The following is a 21,269-nucleotide window of genomic DNA, read 5'->3' as shown; positions in this document are numbered from 1 at the left end:
GTGCCTCCGCCATTACCGGCTACAGCTTCACCGTACGGCTCCCAGCCATGGCTGACTCGGCTGTCTCAGACCACACAAGTAAGTAAATTGATGTATAAAATGTTTATAGGATTCATTTGATTTTGTTGATGAATCTTGTTGCATTTTAGGAAGGAAGTGGTCTTTTGAATTACTCTAGGATTAACTAGAATTTCCCCCTTTTTCATCTATATTGGATCGATTGGATTTTAGAGATTTCTATCAATCCGACTAACGAAATTATCAGTGTTTAGAGTGTATAACTCTAGAAACACTTATGATGAATAAGAGTTTGAGGGTGTAGCTTATGTTGGTATCTACTAGTGATTGGTTTGCTTTTGGATTTATATGTGTGGGGAGTATTCTTGCTTGAATTATTTGGTGCTTACGTATAAACAATTACTGGCAAATAGATCCATATACAAGCCTCCATCTTAATTTACACATTTTCATGACATGCACTTTATTTTCTTATAGCTTCTTAGTTAATTAACCAACATTCAACACTATACAACAGTGTCAATAAAATCGCAGTCTCGTAGAAATGCCCTTTTAGTTAACACACTGATCTCTCTGAACATAGTCTTGACAATCATTAGGGTTCCCTCATACATATCTTGCACGATCTCAATATTGCTATATGTGTTTTCATGAAACTCTATTATAACTCTTTCTAATGGTGTTTGGTTCTTAGGATTTTGATACTTGCTTGGTTTATGCAGGTACTGTCGTGCCAGCGGTGGGACAACTTGCTGCCTCATCATACCATGCCGTATTCTCAACTTCCTCGACGCCAAATTCTGCTTCTAGAGGCGACAAAATGGAGAAGTCTATAAACCCTACGACCCTGTGATTTTCTTTGCGTTTCAGCAAGGCAGTTTTAGAGTGTTTCACAGAATTAAAAAGAAAAAAAAACTTGGTGAGGATTAACACTGCTCCTGTTGATACTTTGTAATGAACACAGGTTCAACTTCTACAGTGCAATCCATTTTGCCTTCTTACACCTACAATGTCTATATTCATGATCACCACTTATGCTGGTAGAGCGAATTAAAAGTCTTGCAATATTTTCAAATTTTAGTTATATAGAGAACATGTTGAGAGGATATCGGTATGTATAAAACAATAAACTTATGGATCACATTAACAATATTAAAAAGTTGAAAATGTATTTTTAATGTGTTAGTATCACGTTGAGTGAGAGAGAGAGAGAGTCTCGCACAATTTGACATCCATATTCGGATCACCACAATTTCATATCCACATTCGGGTCAAAAAATCATATTCGGGGCAAAATATAATTAGAGATTAATATTCGGGGCAAAAATCCAATTTGAGATTTATATTCAAGACAAAAATCCATATTTGGGGCAAATATCTAGTTCGAGATTCATATTTAGGGCAAAAATTCAATTTGAGATCCATATTTGGAGCAACAATCTATATTAAAGGCAAAAATCCAATTAAAAAAATTCATGATTTTTAGATATAATTTTGTAATTGGATCCATATTCGAGCAAAAAACCATAATAAGCTTCTTAAAACATGTAAAATGGTGAATGAATCGGGTCATATGATCCAAAATGAAGTAATTTGACCCATTATCCATGACTGTCCAAGTTACCTGCACATCCTTATGAAACAAATAGCATCTGAGTAAGGTTTAAACAAACGTTGGACTTGGAACAGTTGTTAAGATCTTTTTTGTTTATTTTGTCCAACCCTGGACAAACCATCAAACATACCCTCACAGAACAGCAGAGAACAGACACTCTCGGATAAAACAAATAAAATTCATGATTTTGGTAGCAGGACAGTGCGTCCTGTTCTGTTCGGGGACGTAAGTGAATGTTTCAGCGAGTCTTGTCCACGCGCGTCCCCCCCAAAAAACATAAAAAGAGATATCTCTTCCCCATTGCCCCACGACCCAATATTTCCAAAATATGACATCACCAAAGGAAGACAACCCACACACATACGCCTCGTTCCTCACGCATGCAATGCAAGATTCCACCGAGATCTTCCCGGAATATCCGATTTCCCATTTTTCCCTCAAGGATCCCACCCATCCGCCATGGCCAAAACCCCACTAACGATCCCAATTCACAACAAAACGATTTAGAAAAAACCATGTTGCTACTACGCCGTCGTGACGTACCGATGGTTCCAGAAATCGTCGTGCTCGCCGCGATCGTAGCACCGCCACGACCCCTGACCGTTGCTGCTCAGCGAAGGAAGGAGATGGCGACTGTCAGCAACGCTGCTTTCTTCCTTCTCCTTCTTGTTTACTTCTTTGTCTTTTATCTCCTTGTATTCGACTGTAACCGGTGCATTGCTAAGATCATCGGTTTCTTTCTTTTCATTTTCTTGGGCATCTTGCTCTGGTTCAACTTCGTTCTCTTCGTTTTGGACGGGCGGCAGCCGCAGCTTGCTCACCAGATGAAGAGTGAGGCGGCCGTCGCGCCGACTTGCGTGGAAGACTTCGTGGTGGTCGATCTTCATCTCCGTCATGAGGATCCGGCCATCTCGGCGCTCCTGGCGGAGGAAGAAGCTCGGGTGGCCCTTGCTGCTCAGCCACGGCAGCGGCGGTGGGAGCTCCGCCCGTAGCCTCAGCCTCGATATCATCTTCCTCCTCGACCGCTTCTCCAGGTAGAAGCGATCCCTCCTCTCGACTTCCGACTCGATCCCCGCGCCGGAGGAGGAGGAGGAGGCGGGCTCCGTCTCGTCGGAGCTCTCGCACCCGAGGCCCTCCGTGCAATGGTGCAGCCCCGACCCCTCGTCATTGTGGTGGAACCCCGGCATCGCGGCCGGGGCCGGCGAACTGGCGCCGGACGGAGGGCGCACCGCCGATGACTCGAGCACGTTCCGCGGCTTCTCGACCTCTGCGGCGATCAGGCTCAGCCCCGCCGGAAGAGATCGAGAACGGTGAAGGGAACAACGATTCCTGCCACCACCATCGGCGTCGTTGGGAAGTAAAGGAGGACTCTTGAAACCACCACCACCACCACCATCATCGTTGGGGTGTTTGGTATCCTCAGAAAACCACAGAAACGTGTGGAGGCTCTTGCAGAGATCCATCATCTTCATCTTCACTCTCCCCAAAGCGAGAGAGGATGGGTTGGGAGATTAATATATGCACAGGAGAAGCAGTACAAAAATAGGATTGTTGGGTGTTTAGAAAAAAAATAAATAAATTGGTGTCAATATTTGACCAAGGGGCAACCCATAAGTCAAGTTTGTAATGGAATGCCGCCAGTTGTGTCAAAGCTGGACTTGCATGCTTTCGCATCTGAACTGGGGGCGGTTTTTAAATGTGCACAAAGATGGTATTTTCACTATTTTTTTATGACTTTTTCTTTACTACTATTTTTTTTTAAATAAATAACACGAATAAACTGCACCCGCCACGAAGACCTGTTCGCGGTTTGGCCTGCCATACTTACGCGAGCGGCATAATAAAACTTTGAGGCTAGGACCCCACGGCTACCCTTTTGGTAGAGAGTATTATAGCCAACATTAACATGTTGCCTTGTCATTGTGTAAATATAATAATCTTTTTAAGCTTAATATGTGTTTTCATTTGAATTTTGTAAGAAATACCAAATGCTCATTATCTTCTAGTGTCATCAAACATTGCTATAGTAAAAACAAAGCTCATATTTATCTATCAATTATGGAAGAGTGCAACTGGAGTATTGTGCGATTGTAGAATGCCATTGCGGTTGAAGGAAAAGTTTTATAGAACGACTATTAGACCCGCTTTACTATATAGTATGGAATGTTGGGCTGCCAAGAGACATCATATTAAAAAAATGAGTGTAGCTGAGATGCGTATGCTGAGATGGATGTGTAGAAATACAATAAAAGATAAGATTCGGAACGAGGAGATACATAAGAAGGTAGGCGTTGCACCCATTGAAAATAAGATGAGAGAGAATCGTTTACAGTGGTTTGGACATATTCGACGAAGGCCTAATGATGCTCCAGTTAGAAGGATGGAGAAATGAAAAAATATATTAGTTAAAAGAGGTCGGGGTAGGCCTAGGAAGACATGTATGGAGGTGATAAGAAAGGATATGAATGCTTTGAACCTCACCGAGGACATGGCATTGGATAAAAATGAATGGAGGAGAAGGATTCATGTGGAAGACCCATAATGATTTTCTTTGTTGGTTCATATCGCCGACACCAATTGTTTTGGGATGAAGGCGTAGTTGTTGTTGTTGTATATTTATCTATCAATTTTATTTCTCGAGATAAAGAAATTAATATAAAGACAAAGGTCGAAAGTAAAGTAGATTTTAGTTACTTTTATTTAAGATATAAGCTATGGAAAAAGGGACAAGCCATTTTGATTGCATGCGTTTGGTGATATAATGGGACATGCTACGACATATATGGACATTGTTTAATTATTTTAATACATTTTAATGATTCCAAATATTATTTAAATAAAAAGAACTTTATATATCAAAATGTCAAAAATAATTTTTATTAACTAAAAATTTCAAAATATGAGTCCTCTTGCCTTATTTTAAAAAATTATCATACATGTATCTTTATGAATTTATGACCTAGTATTAATGAGAGGTAACTCATGGGGCTATTTGATTAACTGAAGCTAGAGTGGAGTTGAAAAATAAGAAAACTTTATTCAGGATATATTAATTAACACTAAAATTTTGGTGTTGACTCGAGGATTACCCTCTTCTTTATTTTTCACGGCCACCTGGCAGAAGGACCTCCGCTAACTTTATCTTCAAGTTATCCCAGTTTCAAACATGCAACATTTTTCCTTTAAATAGTTGTTTTTTGATGAGTTAAAAAATGGGCAAAATTGATTATCCTGGAGAGGGAGAGATAAGTGTGAATGTGTAAAAAATAGGATTAGTAATGATCAAGTAATTTGGGTTTAATTGATTAAGTGATTAATTGTATGCATTATGGTCCTCTTTTGGGGAGTGGGATAATGGATAGGGTCCGACCCGGTGGATGAGGGGCGAGAAGCAAGGCCTCCCAGCTGTTGTCACCTTGGGGTGAGCTGGATCCGGATAGAGTTGTGGGTCCGACACCTACCACGCTCTGTTTCAGGCTGCCTGACCTTTTGTGGAACGCAGCACACCTGTTATTCTCCACGCACACCCGTTTGTCACGTGCACTAAAAGGTCCAGATTCCCTGGAAACCCAAATCTAGGGCTTCCAAACTGGTCGGACATGGGAGGATCCGATATTGATCCAAAATATGGTCCGGATTTGAATTAGTGGAATTTATATGTCAGTGGTGGAGGTGGCATTGTGGGGGAGGATGGGTTGGTTTAGGTCGGATCTCTGATCCCAATCTGACACATTATTTTTGGATGTGAATAGGATCAGAGTGTGTTCCCTGATTTACTTGATTTGATGGTTTTTGTATTTGAGCATGGATTTGGATCGTGATTTTCTTGTTTGATTAGTTTTTTCCATATTTGAGCATTGATTGGGATCGGTACTTTCGGTTGTATATGGATCAAATATGAGCCCTCCGTGTTTTTCATATGTAAAATTCATGTTTTCAATCTCTTTTTTACTGGACTTAAAGTACCATTTATGATTCGGATCTGGATTCATCAATGCTTCAAACGATTTATTTAGAATTCGGATCTAAAGCATATCCAAGCTGTTACTGTTTTCTTATGTGAATTTCGGATTGACATTTTCTGTTGGATATGGATCATACTTCAGCCGATTGTTCTTTAGTTTTCTGTGAACAACAGATGGATCTTGCACTACCATAAATGATTCATATCCGAATTCAAACCTGCTACATAGGATCTGATTTAAATTCGGATCCAACTCAAATTCAATCTATTTGCACACTGCATTATTTTTTTATGTGAATACTAAATTAGGATCCCGGCGTGCATTTTTAAGGTTTCATCAAATATTTCTCTAAACTCCATCTCTGGTTTGGATAGTCATTTTCAGGATTCAAGTAAAATTGAACCCATTTTTGACATTGACATGTAACCACATTTTTCAACGTGTTATTATGGGATCTAGCATCAGCAAATACAAATGAGACCCGGATTCAACTCCGTTTCATGGGATTTAATTTGGATTTGGATCTGACTCATATCGAATTTGCTTGCATCACATGTGAGACCTGGCCCACAGAATGGATTTTTCATGGGTCCTGCCTACAGTGGCATGGATTATGACATGGTATATATGATCTGTAAGATGCAGTTCATGGAGTCAAAATTATGGGTAGTGAAATGAGGTTGGTATTGGCACAGCCAAGCATCACACGAAATCTGGAAGAATTGTCAGACATGGGTCCAATGGGGTCTATCCATACCCGCATATACAGGTCAGGAAGAGGTGTACCCAACTGGGTCTGACCCATAAACAGCCCATATATATATATATATATATATATATATATATATATATATATATATATATATATATATATATATATATATTTTACATTATCTATCTATCGATTTATCTGTTTATTTTGTGTATGTATGCACTTTTTTTTTAATGATGAGGAACCCTTGCCGAAGAGAGGAAAACCCTGAGTGGGGCCCCAAGACCACCCTGACTTATGTGCCCACCTCTGAATTTAATTGCGGTTTGATCCGTGCACCAGTGGGGTTTGATCCGGTGCCTTCATCTCAGCACCTTCACAACCACCCCGCTGACTGTGGGCAACTCCCCGCAGTGGTAAGGGAAGGATCAAGAAGTGGGTTTTGTATGCGCAAATATTTATAAATGCATGTTATCTATTTCTGAATTGGATGAGTATCCATATTTAAGAGGTCAGTGCCATACTCACAAATATCGGCAATATTGCGATTTAATTGCAGTATCTTCAGATGCCAATAAAATGCCAAAGAAAAGATATTTGAAATGTATAAAATTCCTAAAGTTCCATAATTTTATCAAGATCCTAATACGATATCGACATTGTTAATTTTTTTTTACGTTTTCCGTATTTTATTTTTTCTGCCTCTAATTTGATATGCTATTTTTTCTAAAAAATAAAAATTGTAATTTATTGCAAGATTTTCCAATGCCAAAAAGATTTGGATAGCGAGATTTGTGTCATTGGGCATCTGCTACATAGATATCAAACAGCCTCCACATTCTCATTGATATTCCACATCCTCAAAATGGGTTGGATCGGTTAAAGTCCAACTAAGCGCCGGTACTTTAGAATTCAATCATGTATGATACTAAACCGAGCTTGAACATGCCTTATTCAAACTTGGCTCAGGCCAAGCTGATTCTGTTGGAAAAAAAGGAGTGACATTGTGGAGGGGGGCAGAATTCGAACCCACCACCTCTGTTATATGAGCCAAGCCCCGTACCCACGTTTTACTGGATATAAATCATACATATCCCCCGCCTGTCTAAAACCAGCCAAGGTTTATCAAGTTAATTGATCTTAATCAAGCTAAAAGATCTGTTTGAGCCCAACTCATTTGAATACATCGAGCTTGAGTTCTTGCCTGATCTCGACTTGTTTACTTAGTCAGATAAGTTCAAGTCAAGCTTAAACAAGTCAAACTCGTTAGAGCCAGAGCTAGCTTGGTTCATTGTGCAGCCCTACTAAACAGTGTGTAAGGATGTAAGCAGGCTGGTCTCAGGTCGGTCTCATAAGATATAAGATAACTAGGTTTGGACTCATATGCATAGAGCCTTTCCTTAGTCTGAATCCAATCATAGTATATACAAATCGGATTCAGGTGTGAAAATGCAGCAAAAGAGTCCAAGGTGGATAAGCATTTGGATTTGGTTTTGCTTACCAAATCCGAATAAACAGACTCTGATTTACTAAAATAACTGACCTAAACCTGAACTGTTTGATCCCCTAGATATTGGGGCTCTCCATGGATTTATGTATAAAGTCCAATCAGCTAAAACCCACCCAACTGTTAAAATCCACACCAAAGCCATATCCAAATCCAATCAACAGCTCAATAAAAACTGAGAGCAGTTACAGCCATATTATATAGAACTGATTGTTGGTTTCATTCAACCCTCACTGCACATCTTAACTCGAGAACCATGACATATGTGAAAGTGGAGCTGTCACACCCTCCATCAAGCCAGATGTGTGATCGTGATGGATGGTAACATCATATACAATATGACTAACTTATAAAAACTGGCACAAGAACGTGTTCACCATACCCAACAACTTGAAGCCTGACTTCTTTTTTTTATCACGAAGAACCTGACTAAGAACAGAGGTCAGTTAATGGATAGTAAATCCCGAGGGCCATAGCCCACAAAGAACACCCACAAGGCAAGCCACCAGTCTGATCTCAGCGGGATCGATTATAAGCAATATGGAGCTCCACCACCTCCCCAAAATCCGCTCTGACAACTTAGGCAACCCGGGGTGGGCCAAACAGTTTTACGTGTTCTTATGATAAGCAACAAAATAAAGCCATCATTCACCTTAAGTCAATTCCTAATTTAATTCGATTAAGTAAAACCAAGTCTGACTGCAACTTCCCGTCTTACTTTAAGGATCCAACCTTGAGTCCGCAGCAGATGCTGATCAACCAGACATAGCCTGGTAGCATGCAATAGAAAGGCATGAAGACCAGCCAAAACTTCGTAATTCATGCTCTTACAGAAACCACTACAAACTCTAAATTTTCTCGATGAAACAGGAATGCACGAAAAGAAACAATCTACGCAGATATTTCCATGAAAATCTCTGAAATAAGAACAAGGGCTGGAAGGTAAGGAGGGATGGCATATAATCATGCTCCCTAAATTCCCTTCAAAACTGAAACTCAAGTGAACGAACCACTAAAAAAGAATGGCTATGACCAGATGCCAGCCCTAACTTTTTAATGCAACAAAACATTTAAGAGAGAGAAAAGAGGATTACAAAACCAGAAAGAGGTGAACTACAAAGTTGTCTCGACGAACCAACCAAACTGGAAATATTTTTATATGGGTGCCGCAGTTACTCGTGATTGACACTCTCCGACTCGGATGGCACCTGGCTTCCTCCCTCTGGAACTTGGCACTCGGAGGATTCAGTGGCTTGATGTTGCTGTGGTGCTGGCGATGGAGGGGTCTCTGTTGGTGTCTGTGGCTTGGGAGGTGCTGGCCTTGGCTTCGTCATGATCTGCCTGCAAAACCTGTTGACATGATATACATGTATCAAACCGTCAGCAAGGTCTGCAAAGAGAATCAAGCTCAAAGATTGAAGTGCACAAGGTAAGACGAACAGGCTTATCAATCACCATCTATGAATTGTCCACCAACAAAAGAAGAAAAAACACTATAAAAATTAAACTGATTCAGTTTTCTAATAAACCATGAAAATCATACCAAGATGGGGAAAATTGGAACGATTAAATTTCCCAATGACCTTGAACATCATCTTCAACATCTAAAATTCATCATTTCAAAGAAAGGAACAAGCAGAGAAAATATAACAATTCTATAGCAATATATATTTTTTTATCAGCAAAATCTTGAGGAAAAGTTGTGTTTCATTCTCAACGTATTTCTAAAGGTTTATGGTTTTTTTATATTTTCTAAATTTTTAAGCTGACCCCACATAGTTGAGAAAAGGCATGATCATGATTCTCTAAATTTTTAAGTTTGCTTATTTTTTACAGGATTTTTTCCAAAAGAATGACAAAATAAAAAATTGCAAATCACATGAAAATATTATGGTGAACAAATTGCCCTCTAAAAACTGCTGTCACCATGGGGGTGTTTGAATCCCTCAGATCTGATGATCTCAGACAAGAGATCCCTAGATCCAATCAGACTAGAGATCTGTGGATTTGGAGAGAATTTAGGCTAAAACGAGGATCGCAGTGATCCTTGGATATGATATCCCTTGTTTGAAACGGTGTTGGATCAAATGTGCAGGACCCATCGACCACCACCCACGCCTTGAACCACATGTTCATGGAGATCCACAGTGTCCGGATGCCCCTATGCTACCCAACAAACTAAGTAGCATTCATCCCGCAAGATTTAGTACTCCTAAAAGACTAAATTAATCCACAAGCAAAAGCATCTCAGCTATTTAGTGCAGGTACAACGGATATAAAGAATCAATTTTCACAAACACCTCGTCAGACTGATATCATGATAATCAGTCAGCTTTCATGAACGCACAACATATTGCCTCAAAATGGGCAGGCCGGCATAGAGCTATACACAAAAAAGAGTGAATACTTTGAGAACATATTTTACCTGTCTGAAGTCTCACCCTCTCTTTTCACGTCAGCTACCAAAATAACGGGTGGGGCATACTTTGGTAATGCATCCTGCTGCTGCTGCTTATCTCTCAGCCATGCTTCTGCCTCCCCACATTCATTAATGACCTACCAACACCAAAAACTATCAAACATCACCTCAAACAAAGTATCATAGCAAAACTACCAAATATCGTGAAATGGTCTGGTAGGTAAATTTTCAACCATAAGCAATTCATTCACAGAGCTAGAACTTCTATTACTTAAATATACACCTGCACTAACATAGAGGGACAACAAACGGACCACTTTCGACAACAATAGGCAGCATTCTAATATATGTAATATGGAATAATTAAACTCAAGACATGCCAGGATAAATTTCCAAGCACCTCTTCCAGCTCTGTGAGCTATAAGCAAACTGATTAAAAGAAGTTGTATTTAAGTTCCTCAATTAAATAGGCTTGAAAGGAAGAAAGTCGTCCAAAATCAAATACAAACAGCAATATTTGAAGCATCCAGCACTGACTTTAGCCCATACACCTAATGTCCAGAACTCACTAACTCAAGCAAACATGGTTTTGGCCCAGCACCCATGCAACAAAGCAGCTAAGCAATCAACTTCGAAGACAATGACAAAACGATGCCCAAGACTTTGACCAAACAACTAATAATAAAGAAATAACTAAAGCCTGATCATATTAAGAGAAGTAGGCCAGACTAAATTCCACAATTCATATCGCTCCCTACTCTATTATAACAACAAAATAGGAATACCTTTTGCTTATCATTGATATCTATGTGATCAAATTTTGGATCTTTGGAAAGTGCAGCCTCTCTGAGGCTATTAATGCAGTAGAGAAGTTGTTCAATCATAGGCCCTCGTTCCAAACTCTCCTTATAGCGTTCCTCAATGGGATCACCTTGCTGCAACCAAATTCGTTATATCCGTTCTAAACCAAAAGAGAAATCTAACTGCATGATAACTTATGGATAACACATAGATCTTGGCTTAAGCAACCACAAAAGAAAGTCATTGCAAAAGACTTTTTGCTTTCACCGAGTGGTCTAAGATAGAATAAATGGCAAGGGAAGCAAACAAACCATGTTACAAGCCAGTAAGGCGAACAGCCAGAGCCACCTCATGAAAGTACCCCACTTGAGGAAAGAAACAGACCTATTTTCCATGGTTCCTCCCTCTAGCTATTTAGAACAAATCTTTTTGAAAATAAAAATTCACCCACAAAATATAAAAACCCAAAACTAAATTTAATCACTACCTTTTTGAGATCCTCTAACTTGGCTACATAAACTCCTTTAGTTTCATCCTCCCCATCCTCATATAACCAATCCTCCACCTCTTGAAGCTTGGCAGAGAATTCCTCCTTTTCTGAATCAGTTACAAACTCTTGATATTTGTCATGGAGCTGCAAGAAAAAATCACATATGACTACAAAAATTATCATTAAACCAGAATGAAAAGCATTCCTGAAAATATCACATCTTGGTATACAAGCTACAAAGGATTTCTGTCCAGCCTCTCAAAGTTATGAGTCCATTGCCAATATCTAATACAGCAAACCACTCTGAATTTCTATACCTTATTTCTCATATCATACACGTATGCCTCCACTGCATTCTTTTTTTCTTTAGTTTCTTCCATGATTCTATCCTGCAGGGCCATTTCAAATTCCTTCTCCACAGACTTCTGCACATCTGCTGCTGCCATGCCACCATAAACCATCTCCGACAGAGGGATATTTGTCTTCTTCCACCTACACGCAAGGAACTTTTCAATGTTAATCAACTAAAAAATATAGTCATGCACACCAGGAATAATTCCACAGTCAATGCATGCACACGTACATACTCCATGAGAGAGGAAGAGAGAGAGAGAGGCTCAGATCTTGCCTCAAAAAGAGGGGAAAAGGCCATAGATCATCAAGGCCAGATATTAATCGAGCTCTTCCTTAAACTTGGGCAAAGATTCTAGAAAAATTGGATCAAACAATTACATTAAAATCATCTGCTAAAAGAAATCACTGGAACACATAACTACACATAGACAGGAGGGCTAATTGTCATCCTTCTAGCAATAAGTCCAGAGAATGCCCTCAACAACCCAAATGGTTCCAAGCATAATAAAGTACATGCTGTATGCAAAAAAATATGTTCGCATAAATAAAAGGATAATTTACATATGGCAAATTTATGTTTAGCCATCTCAGATTTCAAATGTTTAGGACAGGCCTAACCTTTCAAGAAATTTCTCAGATGACCACCTGAGTTGCTTTTTCTCTCTAAAATTACTTATTTACCCTTAGATATAGCTACAAGAGTGACATTCAATGATTTAAAGAAAAGGTTAAAATTGCCATTTTCGAAAGTGAGCGAGAGTTAGGTGAGCAAAAAAGTAACTCACCACACACACCACACCGCACTGAGCGAGATGAGCACAAGCATGCAAGAATGCACACAAACACAAATAATAGAAGAAAAGCTTAATGCAAATAAAAAATAAATATATCAGATTGAACAAAGAGCTGCTTACCACAATTGATCAAACAAAAACATAAAACGGTGCATAAAAAAGATACCATTCATAAAACTGCCAGTAGAGCAAAATGAGCACTTAATGACTGCTTGAAGGCTAGTTTTCAAACCTTCGCATCTGTATCCATCTGTGTGGGCTTGTCATCAGACTCTGGAACACCATTTTCAACACCCGAACCAGATGCATTATTGCAAGCTTTGGCATCCTGCATATTTACATCGCTATCGCCACTGGCCACAGGAGCAGTATCACTTGGAACATCATCTGTCTCCATTTTAGTGGGTTCCTTTGTTTCCTTTGGAGGCTCTTTGACAGGTGATACTGGCACCTCCACTTCTTCCTCTTCCAACAACTGTCATAACAGTTTAAATTATGTTAGAACGATTGTGAAATGTAACTTGAAAGGAAAATCAAGATAAACCTATATAGAGAACTCACAGTTGCAGTCTCGACAGATGCTATCCCATGCAAATTCAAGCGAAATTTTAGTTTGAGCTTCACACGTTCACCCTTGGTAGATTGGAATGGACCAATCTAATCATACCCACACAGGAAAACGCTGAGCATATGCACTATAATTGTACCTAACCAAGACAACATAACAGAAAATAATTATAACAGAATGTCTCACCGTGTAAGTGCTTATCTTTGGTTGTGCTTGCACCTCATTAGGATCAGCATAAAGAACATCAACAGTAAATGTTCCAGACCTATAAAAGGTTAATGCCATCACACTAGGAATGGGATTGCCCTTTGGAAAAACAATAGTTGTCTGCTGGTGCTCAACTGCACCATTTTGAGAGTCAGGGGAAGTGCCTTTCCAAGATAAAGCAATAGAGAACGGGTATATGTCATTCACCTAATATGCAAATAAACACGATCAATTTAAGAATATCCACCATGTAGCCAAGACATTACTGCAAAGATACAGACGATAATCATCCACAGCAACATCCTCATAAAAATAACCTCTCTCGCTCTCTCTTTATATATATTATAGATAAAACTTATAACTACATAAAACAAAAGCACATAAAATATTAGAAATACTCTTAACACGTACATTAAATAGCAGGGGATTGGAAACAGCTGAGTTGACAAAAAGGGACATTATGAGACACATTTCCTCGTGTGCCGCAGAAATTAAACATGAGAACTGAAATAAAAAAATAGGAAACACGGACAACTGGCAAGGAAGTACCATATGAAAAGGACCAGTCCTTCGGATATGAGATATGAGCATTTAAATGCATCTAGTAGGTTGGTTAGTTGAAAACAATTCCCCCAAGAGTAATAACATAATTTTTGAAAGTGTCGCCACCTTAAGGGAACTTTGGCCATTCCAGGAAGCTGGACACTTGATAACTTTAAGTTAACAGATTTAAAATCACACTTATGCACATGCATATATAAGGATACATGCAATAAAAATAAAACACAAAACAAAAGACCGTTTCGGGCACAGAAAAAGCGACAAGGAATATACCTGAAAGGGGTGTGTGTGTGTGTGAGTGTCCGAAGACCAGTGGCTGCTTGGGTGCTCAGGTTGATGTGTGTGTGTGTGTGTGTGTGCCTGCATGTCAGGACACACTCAGAAAAGACACACACACACACAAAACATTAAGGGCAACAAAAAGCAAAACAAAAATACCTGAAACTCTCGCACTTTAAATGTTGGACTAAGGATGGCACATTGAAGAGCACACCCACGTGCAACACACTCACTTGCATTCATTGTTCGTCAAGGCTCCTTCCCAAAGAACTCTGTCAGGATCCTGATAATTGCAGGTACTCGTGAACCCGATCCTACAACTTCAACCGAATGAATGTTTTCAATCGTAAGCCCAGCATTGTGTAGGGCCCTCTCCAATGGGCCCTTCACCTTCTCAAGAATTGGCATACTGATCAGCTCAAACTCCTCGCTCTTTATGAATCCTCTTACATCCTTCTCGTCCATCAAGCACTCTATGTTCAATGGTGCCACAGGATTTGCACTTAACACTTTTTTCAGCTTCTCGCATGCTGTCCGGAGCCGCTGACAAGCCCGGGCATTTGAGTAAACATCAATCTTGTACTCCTCTTTAAACTGTGAAGCAAAATGCCGAAATAGAACCTCATCAAAGTCGCGCCCACCCAACGACTGGTCGAAAGCATGTGAAAGAATTTTAAGCTGCCCCTTCTTGAACCTAGCAATGCAAACTTGCATGCTGGCATGCCCAATGTCAATAAATGCAACATTCAACTGATCGGATTCTGGCAAGTCTGTCTTGTAAATCCCATAGGCGAGGGTTGTTGCCGTAGTTTCATGGAAAAGCCGCAGAGGATGCAATCCAGCAATTGCAGCAGCATCAAGAATTGCTCTGTGCTGTAGGTCGGTGAAGTACACTGGGATTCCTATGCAACAATCCACTACAGCTGCATTTAGGTTCTTCTCAGCAATTCCCTTGAGGTCAGACAGGATCATTCCAAGAAGCTGAGTCGGAGTAAAAACTCTTTCCTCTCCAAGGTAGTGAACATGTACGAGAGGGGAACCATCAGGACCTTCTGTCACCTTGAAAGACAAGGACTGGAGTTCACGCTGTAGTTCAGGATCTGAGAAGGGTCGACCAATAAGACGCTTGATTTGGGTTACAGAGTTTTTAGGGTTCATTACTGAAGAAGCAGCACCAGCTGTACCAATGAACCTCTGCTTGTCACCAAAGCAGACAACAGCAGGGGTTTCTCTCTTGGACTCATCATTGAGGACAACATCAATCCCTCGTTGTCGGGCAACAGCAACAACACAACTCTCATTCCCAAGGTCAAAACCAACAACACTCATTTTTATTTAAATAGAAAAGATTATGTGATACAAGCCAGGAGATAGCTTTCCGTTGGTGTTGCAAAGGACTGTCCAACACTTAAAACTCTGTGTTCTGCAGGATACACAATATTTAGTGAAATCATAAACATCTAAAACTGTTGCATTTTCTCATGAACAGGAGAACATGAAACACACAATGTGATCAGCTTATTTGGAATGAACAACAAATGCAGTTATTAGGTGCATGTTGGAGTAATTATATTTCTTCTATACACATATTACGAACAAAAAGAAAATCATGCTGCAGGAAAATATGTAGACTAACACTGAATCAAAAAAAAGGCGAGAAGAAAAAAGAGAGGAAGAAAGGTCAACTCCCAAGGGTTATATAGATGGTCCCAGCAAGTCCCCAGGTCAACGTCAAAAAATAAAATGATGAGTGGAATGATTGTAGCCATGTCAATATGAGAAGTCTGGTCCTAACCATCCAACCGGATGACAACCCTTTGCGCAGATTTACTACCTCACCTCCACCCCATCCACTTTTTTTCTGAAGGAAGAATTTGGTAAGCCAATTAACCAAAAATTGTTAGATTTGGTTTGTGTTTTCAACATTGAAACAAAAAATCTGACATTAACATCCAAAACCACATAGATGATAACTGATAAGGATTGATATTCCCATGCATATGCAAATCCACTTCTAAATCTCACTGCAAAATATCAGATTTTATGCAGGATTAAATAATGTCTATTTACTAATATCCAAAACCACATAGATGGTAAGGATTGAGATTAAGTATCAGACATAAGCAGGATTCGGTAATGTCTACTTCCAACCCAAACATGTCAGGAACCTTCCTACCTGACAGCCACAAGCAGCAAAAGTGACAAACAAATGTGATCTCACTACTTTATTTGGCGGAAAACATGTGGCAGATTACAAATCTATTGTTTCAAGACAAGGTTTCTAAAGAAATATAAAAATCAAAAACCCATATAACACAAAAAATTTAGAACAACAAAATTGGGTTTCTTATTGACATAATTCATTCTAAAACATGCTTTCTAATAAACAAGCAATGATAAGGATCAACCAAACCGAAAAAGAAACACACATAGAGAAAGAAAAATGAATGTTCAAATTATAACAAAAGATTTTTAAAAAGTTGCCACAGCATTAGAACTATCATTAGCAGCTTAGCTATGTATATTTTAACCAATAGAACAATTCATATCATCTCCCCACACGGTAACATCAAAATACTGGTTAGTTGGAATACTCCAGAACTCTTCCCCGCAATACTGAACACTGAACAGTAGAAAAAGCAATGAGGCACCAAATTTTGCAACCAATACAGGGGCAAGAATTTGATAAAGAAATCGATACCAAAAGCTCTTATTCTGCACTCCCAAGTCCTTCCTCAAACTGCTCACAACTCAAGATAGAAACAAGCAAAAGAACACCAAGATGAATGTGAGCCGAAACAAATGTATGGTATGCATAAAACAATCAAAAAGAAAAATCCTGAAAACAATGATTAAGGAAAAAGTTTTTCTAAGAATAAATAATTAAACTCGGCGTATGAAATAAAACAGAACAAATATGTAGCTTTTTCTGAAAATTAAAACACAAAAAACATATGGTGATTTGAGGATGGTGCCGAAGTTCAAAGAGGAAGATCAAAACCGAAGCATTCACGAAAATGGAAAAAATAGAAAAAGGATCTGGATCAACGTGTAACAGCAACTGATAATCCCATTAAAAAGAAGAAAATGTGAAAAGAAAAGCATGCACACATCAATATTGAACAACAAAACTAAAGCTTTTACTCAAGAACGTAGCAGCCCTAACCTAGTGTGAATCAAAGATTCCAGGTCGATCACAAACAGAAAGTTGAATTTGAACTTCACCACAATAATAAAGCAGAAGATAACTGTTACGGCTTTCCGTAAAATGGAAGAAAACCAACTTTGTAATTTGAAGAGAAAAATAACAAATTCAATAAGAATCAAAGCAATCCTGCAAGGATCTGATCTCAATGTTGGGAGTTGCACTCTCTATATGCAAGCATGAGAAGACAATGCAAAATCAGAACGTGTGTCATCAAGCAATCCCAGATTCAAATAAAGCACAGCATGAAGAAATTCATAATCACAAAAAATCAAGTCCCGCCAACAACTATAGATTCAATATCCAATATCTATAGAGAACAAAGGTTCAATTTGGGTGGGATCCAAGGAGCCCAAACGATTATCTAATCAACGAAAACCGAAAAAGTTAAGGCGAAATCCCCAGTGAAATGAATATGCTGAGTAACAGTCAACGTGGAGCAACTGAAAACCTACAAATTCAATAGACACAATTACAAAAGTTGGATTTCGAAGAAGCGATATCTCTGAAGTTTGAACCGTTAAAAAGGCCCAGATCAGGATCAAACAAAAAAATCGATAAACCTCACGCTCTCATGCCCAAACGCAGAACTCCCAAGTTCCTAGCCACCACCACATCACAAAAACACGCTAAACAAACCCGAATTCTCAAAATGCGATATCCAAAACTTACGAACTCAAACCCTCGCGACTCCGAAACGCGAAAACGAACCAAAAAAAGCAAAAACTCTCCAAAAAAACGAACGAAAAACTTTTTTTTTCCTGCTGAAAGCACAATCCCCATTCCAGAATAATCAAAAGCACACCAGAGGAAGGGAAACCCACGCGATGAACTTCTGTGGATTGGGGGTGAAAGGGTTATGCCAAATCGAAGGAAACGAAAATTAGGAAGTTTTTGGAGAAGAGATCGTTTACCTTTCTGGAGTCTCCGTCTCTGGAGAATTCGCGCCAGAAGTGTTGATTTGGTGGACGTGGGCGTGGCAAAGAGAGAGAGAGAGAGAGAGAGAGAGAGAGAGAGTTTGGGTTCTAGAACCCTCTTTGTATTGGAGAGAGAGACCTTAAAAAATGGAGGAAACACTGGAAATAAGAATATCAGGATATTGCAGATTTGTGGGAAACATAGAAGGATCCGGATGTGCCATTTTCAAAAATATAACCACAAATCTCGTTATTGTGATTTTCTCGGAAAAGGAAAATCTTGAAATAATTTGAACTCAATAAAATCACGGAAAATAGGTATATTTAAACTCTCAAATTAATAAAAAAATGTGTAAGAATTTATTAAAATATACAGATATATAAAAAAGATAAATATTGTGCTAATAGAACGATAATATCGTGATAAAAATCATGATGTTTTCAAAATAAAAGATGTTTGAAAATATCATGGTTTTATATGGGGTTTTGAAAATCTTGCGATAAAATTATGATATTTTTTTAAAAACATTGATATTTATGACTATATTTCAAAAAGGAGCGTATCTTAATTTTTTTTAAATATGGATAAAGGATCTAATTGATAGAAGGATCACCGTAAAGAACAATTATTGAGGTTTTAGGCCGAATCAATAAGACTTATGTATGTCATGACGTGTGATAAAAATTATTATGTATTAGTGTTGATCCACTAAGTGATGGGCTTGTAGTCCTAAAAAATGACTGGAAATTCATTCATGATCACACCTCAATATTTGGATTTTCAGGTTGATGAAAATATCGCAATAAATTGGTTTTTATTTGTTTCGTTTTGAAAAAAACATCAGCAAGTATGAAATACTAAACAATGTCGTAAACGTATAAAATAAGCCAGATATAAAAATGTTGACAATTAAAAGTTCCAGAATGTGACAATATTGCAATATTTTTAATTAGATAGTATTTTGAAAATGCCATGATTTTTGTGAGATTATATGTTGATTTTCTATATTATAATTATTTTTATAAATCAATATAAACCAAATTTGTGTGTTCAAAGATGGAATAAGCTAAATGTTTTTTGTTTTTCCTCAGATAACCAGTGAAAACCTCCTCAGTCGAGCCCAAAGTTTCTCATGCCCATTAAAGAGTACACCCAACCTTAGCTTGGGACAAGGAACATACACCAGTGCATTTGGAATTTGGGATGTTCCTTCAACTTAGGTTTTGCTTGGGTGTTGTTGCTCGGGGTGGTGACGAAATCGATGGATTTGGCAACATCCTCACCAGAATGTTTTTGAAATCCATGCTAGCCCTGTTTGAGAGCCTGAGATGGAAGGAGACAGTGTAAGACAAGGTCTCCACCCCCGCCCCGTCTCAAAATCTAAACCTCCATTCCTGCCTTCATCCCCGCATGGGAATGGATTTTAACGGTTTAACCTCCACCCCCGCCTCCATCCCCATTTCATGTCCTTCATCCCCGGTCCAAACAGGGGGCGAGGTAGGGCGGGGCCCTGTTTTCCCCTCGATCTATTGTCATCCTTTAAAAGGATCGGAGATGGGATGGGATGGGGCGGGGGAAAACGTAAGTCCATCCCCGCACAGGGATGGATTTTAACCTTCATCCTTGCCTCCATCCTCAGTCCAAACGGGGCAAGGTGGGGTGGGGCCCGTTTTTCCATGGTCCACATCCATCCCTAGCCTCATCTCTCCTCCAACAGTGGCTCCCAAACACAAACTCAATTATAATATCATCTCCTTTGTCAACACCATTCTCATCCTACGCTCCCCTCCCAAAACGGTGTCTCCAATTAGGCTCTCTATTTTGAGAGCCAAAGTTGGGAGTGGATTATGGAATGTGTAATTAATATCACATGTGTTTGGGAACCCGTTTTGATAGATGAGGCTGGTATTGAGTTACATCCTCGCCAGGATGTTGACAACTCCAGCCACATCTCCCACTTTCATCTACACTGCATCACCCCTCTCCTATGCAGGAGTCCCTCGATTGAGATGCTTGGGATTTGGTGAGTCCCCTGTCACCGCTTCTAACTGCGACCCCCAAACAGAGCCTTAGTGACGTTTCAGGAATTGTGGGGATGCAAACGGTTTGGATACAGACCGGTTAATTACATGGAGATTCAGGTAGAAAATGGACCCGGAACAGAAAAAATTGTAAAACCTTCATCTTGAATCCGACCCATTTGCAAACAGTTTTGGTCCGAAACACCTAAATCCATGGAGATTCAGATAGGAATAAAATCTGGAACAACAAAAAATTGCAAAACCTTCATTCTGGATCTGACCCATTTGCATTTATAGTGAGTCGCCCCTACTAGATGGAGCAAACCCTCATGCACAACTAAGCCAAAAGCTTATTCATAATAAAATAAGCTTAAATTTCATAGTGGTTGTTTGAGACCTCAATGTCATCCCTAATTAATAGCCTATCATGTTTCAAAGGCCTCTTAACAAGTAATTTTAGAAACTCATGGTTAGATGAGTCAAATTATTGTAGTCGAGAAATCTTGGGTATGAACTTAATGAGTCGAAACTTGGCCTAATTATGAACTAAATCCTAAGAATTTATTTTTGAATAATGTTTGGTTGCATATGAATGTGATTTAGAATCTCATATAAATCTCATTTGCACAGCTAAACAAACATGTGATTTTGGACTCTTATGCAAGTGAGAGAATGAATTTGATTGGAATAACGAGCCAAACATGTGATTTAAAATCATATTTGAAGTGAATCTCATGTGATTTCAAACCACTAGGTAGAATATGACTTCAAAGCACGACTTCAAATCACATTTGATTTCAGATTTAAATTAAATAATGACAGGTTTAGTCAGACC

At 39.1% G+C, this 21,269-nt stretch overlaps 1 protein-coding gene and 1 pseudogene across 2 annotated transcripts; both read right to left on the bottom strand.

Annotated features, from left to right (window-relative positions):
- Positions 1 to 2,062: 2,062 nt before the first annotated feature.
- LOC149833669 (uncharacterized) lies at positions 2,063 to 3,097 on the bottom strand. Its single transcript, XM_090009805.1, has one exon. The coding sequence runs from the start codon at positions 3,094 to 3,096 to the stop codon at positions 2,158 to 2,160; it is 939 nt and encodes a 312-aa protein (XP_089865931.1). The 5' UTR covers position 3,097; the 3' UTR covers positions 2,063 to 2,157.
- Positions 3,098 to 8,690: 5,593 nt separating this feature from the next.
- Positions 8,691 to 18,486, bottom strand: LOC149833668 (heat shock 70 kDa protein 14-like; annotated as a pseudogene). Its single transcript, XR_016432706.1, has 10 exons — positions 18,410 to 18,486; positions 14,450 to 15,713; positions 13,430 to 13,657; positions 13,237 to 13,332; positions 12,885 to 13,150; positions 11,845 to 12,019; positions 11,525 to 11,671; positions 11,022 to 11,171; positions 10,243 to 10,373; positions 8,691 to 9,167 (listed from the first exon to the last, which is right to left on the bottom strand). The product of XR_016432706.1 is annotated as a heat shock 70 kDa protein 14-like (transcript).
- Positions 18,487 to 21,269: the final 2,783 nt, after the last annotated feature.

This window comes from Nuphar pumila, chromosome 6 (assembly GCF_984573655.1).
Source record: "Nuphar pumila chromosome 6, dmNupPumi1.hap1.1, whole genome shotgun sequence".
NCBI lineage: Eukaryota > Viridiplantae > Streptophyta > Magnoliopsida > Nymphaeales > Nymphaeaceae > Nuphar > Nuphar pumila.
Note: the sequence above shows the minus strand (reverse complement) of the source record. Positions and strands in the feature narration are given on the sequence as shown.

Coding starts and splice junctions, on each gene's coding strand:
- LOC149833669 (XM_090009805.1), bottom strand. CDS start 3,096: ATGGATCTCTGCAAGAGCCTCCACACGTTTCTGTGGTTTTCTGAGGAT.